Raw genomic sequence first — 6,000 nt, 5'->3', positions numbered from 1 at the left:
CCTGGGACTGTGACCAGATCCCCAGTTCTCCTGCAGCCACAACTGGTAGTGTTCCTCTCTGACTTGCAATTGAGATCTGGGTCCCTAGTGCCCCATGAGTGACCATAAGCACTCCTCTCCACACTGTAACAACAATCAGGGCCCCCCTGCTCCCCTGTGGCCAAAGGTGCTATTATTCCTTTTGGCTCTGAAGATCCAGAATTATATATGGACAACGCAACAGAACACTGAACCCCGTGCCAAGGGGTTCCCTGCAGCAAAGGGTTCCCTGTAATCTTCCGATCTTCCATGGGCTGAAATCTCCTGAAGCTGCTACTACCACTAATGCGGCAGCTTCCAAGCTGCTGGAATCTCACTGCAGCCTGAACTGTGCATTTTACACTGTGCTGCAGGCTTGACTACCAGTCTGGTGAGACAGACCTTTCCTGCCGACCTCCTAAGTTGTCCTGGGCTGGAAAACTGTGTCACCCAACCATCTTTTGGTTCAGTTGCTCCAGAATTCATTCAGAGGTGTGATTTTATAGTTGTTTGGAGGAAAATGTGGGAGAGCTTGACTGAATGCTTCTCTCCTCCGACATCTTAGCTCTGCCTCTCCCTATGCTGTTTTTAAATATAATTCAAGTAAACACTAATTATGCAGTTCTATACTTCATATGCCTTGTGTTGATAATGAAGCTGTACTTCAGACATGTTACTCTCCTTCACAGTTAGTCCTTCTTACTCTTCTCCATTTCTTGTCTCCATGTTTTTACTTTGGTTGTGCCTCATGCCTATAGTTCCTCATTTCTGCCTTTCAGAATCCCTAGCTCCCTTCAAGGCTCAGCTGAAGACTGTCCTCATCCTCTCAGTTTCTAGTGACTCCACCCCTCTCCCCAATTATCTTGTATCTATTTTGCATATATTGTGAATATATCTACATATGTATATGTCTTCTCTGGAAGAACAGAAGTTCCTTGAAAGCAGGAACTGCTTCATTTTTGTCTTTGTATCTTCAGAACTTAGCACAGTTCAAGGCATATATAAGGCGCTTAATAAATGTATGCTGATTGCCACAAAATCACCCCAAAAATTGACAAACACATGTCACAAAAGACACACAGAAAGATGTGATGACCATTACCTTCGCTTTTATTAGTTGAATCCAGTTCAAATGCACATATCAGAATGACTTGTTTTGTTTCACCCACCGTGTTTTGTTTTTTGTTTTGTTTTTAAATCCACTGGATTGTCTTCACTTAGACCAAAATGGCCCTTACAGGAAAATTACATTAGTACAGAGAGTTCAGATTTTCACAAAGAGAAAAAAAAAGGAAGCTGAAAAATTAGATCTGGTTTTTTACAGTCCTTTTCAACAGGAATGATAAATCTATTTTATATTGAATCATCACATTAAGCAACATCAGGCTTATTATTTACCTTTTTTCAAACAGTCAATGAATCTAAGAGAATTGACAAGGTATTATACAATAAGTAATATATTTCAAGTTGAAAGGTACTGTATCTAGAAAATAATTTAACACTGTAATGGGATCTCCAAGATCAATTCTATTTTATAGGTTCTGCAGCAAAAATAACATTTCTAGTAGGAAGGAATTAATTATCAACCTAGCAAGATCTAGACATTCACATAATTGTGGAAACAGTTTTTAACATGGTTTATTACATTTCCAGAAGGGTGAAGCTTTTAGAGTAGGGTGGGTTTTTTTTTTTTGGTTAAATTTTCTTTCATATTGAGTAATATGTCTTTGTGTGTATTTGTATGTATGTGTGTATGTATATATGTATATATATATAGACAGATATATGTTGTTTGATGGCATGTGTATATATAATCTTCCCACACATATTTTATATACACATAAAACAGCACTTATTATTTACTTTCTTTGCATGTTTAAATTGAAGGAAAAAATGAATTGCCAAGATATATAGCCCATGGCAAACTTTCCTTTGGTTTCACAAATGGGTATATCTGGGTGTAAACAAAACATTGGGATGTTTCACTGCAGAAGGGTTGAAAAGGCTGTAGGACGGTGTTTTCAGGATGAACTGTGTAGTTCCTGGCAGTAAATACCTAAAAACGATGGTTAAAAGATCAGATTTTAACAAGCAAGGTAATACATTTCCACCTAACTGTAAGTTTCTTATGGATCATACCATGTGAAATGACCCCAGACTGGGCAAGACATCCATACAACAAAAGCTATCTACTCAGATGTTCCTCACACAACACGAGAAGAAAACAGAACACCACTTCCAAGTCTGATTCAGAGTGGATTAAAATATTTTTACATTCACTTATTACATTTCTGAAATAGCAAAAAAAATTGATGCTATCCTTTTTCATATCAACAAAATTGCTAAATCAAGAATAACAGATTGAATTTTCAACCTATAAAATGTCTTGAGGATGCTAACAGGTTATTTAGCTCATTAGGGCCAGTCTTTTAGAAGGGGAAATTTTGGATCAAGAAAAGTGTGGCAGGCCTAGCTTCTCTTGTCTTGTCTGCCTTTTTCTCCATCCTCTCTGAAGGACCTCCCTCCCCCACAAGTAACCACCTATGGAAAGCTCATAGAGAGCAGATAACATACCAGAATGGTATTTACACTTTTAAAAAAAAACATCTTATGCAAAGGATCCCACCCAAGGGCAAAATAAAGGATGAGTCTTCCCCCACCAAGAAATCCCATCATAAGGAACCACCCTGACCAAATGCTATCCAATGACTTACATGGTAACTGTCAATGTGGACTTCATTATAAATCCGTATAAAAGGTAGATACTTTTCTTAAACTCATGATAGTTACCTACTTCACTGCTTCATGTATGTACCCTAAACACAAAGTATGAAGTACTGTATAAGTTTGCAACATTTAGTATAAGAGAAATTCAGGCTATATTAAAAGCAACTACTTCCAAGGATGACAAAACCCTTGATCATGATTTAATAATGTTTTGTTGTTGTACTATCTTGTTGTATATGGAGAAACTGAGGAATGATGAAGTTAATAAACCATGCTATGAGCATCAGGAATGACCCAAGCTTTGTACCTCATGAGATGCTCATGACTACACATCAGGATAAGCGATACTAATGATATGCTTTGCTTTATCCTTATTCAGGGCCAAATGTGACTTGTCGCACCTTGGGTATTTGTAGTGTCTGCATGACACTTGTCTACTATTAGGATGATGAAAAAACTCTCTCTCTATGAGTAATGGAATCCAGCTGTCTAACTCGATAATGAACATAGACAGAATCGATCAAGATACTTCATTGGAAACCAATGGCAGTATTTAAAAAGGAAAAAAAAACTATTCAGTTATGGTGATGATTATGAGGACAATGGGAACACATCATGTGAAAAAAAAAAACGACAACATAACTGTGGAGGAAAGAGATTTCAAAGAGCAGGGGTAAGGAGCAATAAGAGGGAGTCTCTAATTAACAGCTGTCTTGGAAAAGAACCTGGAGTGGTAACAGAATATCTTACTGACCCAGGAACTCTCCAACTTCTATCACTGTATTCCTACTTTTACAGGCTTCCACTATCATGTAGGGGGCTACCAAAAATATTGGCAGTGGATCTGTTACTTACTTTATGGAATACATTGCTGGCAGTTATGCCTTTGAATTGGCAGGAAAATATTCTGTACGGCTATGTATACATGTATGAACATACTTAAGTGTTTATGTACATAAACTATCATTTACTATCAAGTAATTTACATAAAACAGACAAGATAGTATCATTTTCTAATTACACTTATAAGCACAATTATATAATTTAGCATGATTTAATATTATTTAAATTTATTTCTGAATAACAAGCTATAATTAATTGCTAAAATCTATGAGTTAATAGAGCAATGAGAGAACATGAAACATCCCAAATTAAATCAACATTTCATGAATGACAAGCCAAATGTAAGCTCCTTGAGGGCCAAGACTAATTCATTTTTGTTGTTATCTCCAATGCCTAACATGGTGCCTTGCACATGTTCAGTCATTTCTGATTCTTTGTGACCCCATTTGGAGTTTTCTTGGCAAAGATACTAGAGTGGTTTGCCATTTCCTTTTCCAGCTCATTTTACAGATGAGGAAACTGAGGCAAACAAGGTGAAGTGACTTGCCCAGGGTCACATGGCTACTAAGTGTCTGAGGCCAGATTTGAACTCTGGAAGATGAGTTTCCTGACTCCAAGGTCAGCACTTATCCACAGCATCACCTAGCTGCTTGCCTTGCACACTGGAGCTTAAATGTGTGTTGAATGACTGAATAGCAAAATCACTTGTTTTGCACATCAAAATTATATACATTTTCTAAATGGCACTCATGTGGCTAATGCACATTACTGTGTCATTGATAGCTAATCTGATATCCACTGGCTAAGGAAGTCTCCCATCTCTCTCACACTTTGTTGTCTAGTACAAAGGTATATACTTAAACAAAAACATTGCAAAATTCTTTTATCTTCCAAAGAAAACTGTGCTCTGATGATATTCAGGATTGCCCTTATAAATAATACCTTCTACCTAAATTGCTTTCTTTCAAAGTACAAGTCATTTTTGTTTTCTAGATCCCATAAAGAGGGTAAAGTTCATACATCCCTCCTGCTTGATGAAGAGTTCTCCATTTGTGCAGAAGAAACCAAAGAAGGAAAATGACTCAATTTGTGACTTAGGTACAAGATGGGAAGAGAAATGGGCTGGATCAAGGGCTCCTTAGTTATCCCTACTTTAAAATCAATGAATCCCAACTGTTCCATCATACTTCTAACAGAAATTTAAAGAGTAGACTAGCTTTGGGACTGGGAAAATATCTACCTTCCATGAATCTAAACTTTTTGATGCTCAGTAAAGCATCAGGAAAGTAGTAAAAGCTAAAAGGAAACTTTTTTTCAATTCTTAAAATGACAAGAAGAATATATGTGGGCTTTAAAAAGTACCTGAAATCACACTGGAAGAAGCATTTTTTTTTCTCTTTAAAGAGAGTGCTGTGAGGTGTTTTAAAGGGTTACAGGGAAATACAATGGATTATTTGCTTTAATATTCCTTAATATTGCCTGGGAGGTCCCTGGGACCACTATCCTTGCTGAATGCTAAAAATTATTTTTAAAGCATGTTCTCTGCAATGAAGTTAAAATAATGTGATTTGATTTTTCAGTAGGAATAGTATCTCTGGGAAGTGAATTTATAGACTGTCTACAGAATGTGCATGCAGTACTGAAAATGAAAAAAGTTTGTGGCTCTTCTTTCATCCTACTTTACTTCTTATGTACAAAAATCACTAACTCGTTGACATATTTGCAAGGCAGATTCACCTGACTGATGGAAAGAAAAAACAAAGATAAGAAAAAAAGCCATTACAATCAAGAGATTCTCTATCTTACTTAGAAAAGGAAAAACATATTCAAACTGCAAATGAAAGATGCCCACATTTTCAAACTATTGCTGTTAATAGCATGCCAAATGCCAATGGGGAAATTATTCCCCAGAAAATCCTTCCTCATCCCCTCATCTGGCTTCTCCAAGGGTTGATTTAGTTATCCCCTGGCATGAACTTCAAGGTAGTTTTCCATAAGCCTAAAGTTATTTCCAGTTTGGGGGAACCCCAGAATCTGGGTCAATTTGGATCCCCATTAGTCCTAGAACAAAATCAACTTCTGTTCCCCACCTAGGAACTCAATCCTTCAAATCAATTTAACTTCCTGGGTGTGGGGTCGACAAGTGAAGTATGTCAAAACACTGGCCAGTGGCTTTTGCCTAGGTTAACATATAACCACATACTTAATATTCACAAGGTTTTATTTACCAATTTATAATAATATCATTCCTGATGGAAATCTCATTATTTACAGTAGTTGAAAACAAGGCTCACAGTATAAAGAGAGCATCTTGGCTTTTTTTTTCCTTTGTATGACAAAGTACAAATCGAGTCCTAAGAATGATTCATTAACTATGAAGTAGTCCTTTCATGAGAAGGTAGGTCAGTCTGT

At 36.9% G+C, this 6,000-nt stretch overlaps 1 protein-coding gene across 1 annotated transcript in view; it reads right to left on the bottom strand.

The window, feature by feature from the left end:
• Positions 1-1,821: 1,821 nt before the first annotated feature.
• The window catches only part of TTLL7 (tubulin tyrosine ligase like 7), a 116,928-nt gene continuing 112,749 nt past the window's right edge, over positions 1,822-6,000 (bottom strand). Inside the window, exon 20 of the mRNA XM_027873967.1 lies at positions 1,822-2,074. Coding sequence (XP_027729768.1) covers positions 1,957-2,074 — 118 coding nt within the window. The 3' untranslated portion in view covers positions 1,822-1,956. The remainder of the gene's footprint in view (positions 2,075-6,000) is intronic.

This window comes from Vombatus ursinus, unplaced genomic scaffold, assembly GCF_900497805.2.
Source record: "Vombatus ursinus unplaced genomic scaffold, bare-nosed wombat genome assembly UNPS02014803.1, whole genome shotgun sequence".
Lineage (NCBI taxonomy): Eukaryota > Metazoa > Chordata > Mammalia > Diprotodontia > Vombatidae > Vombatus > Vombatus ursinus.
The sequence above is the reverse complement of the archived record's forward strand: the minus strand, read 5'-3'. Positions and strand labels throughout refer to the sequence as shown.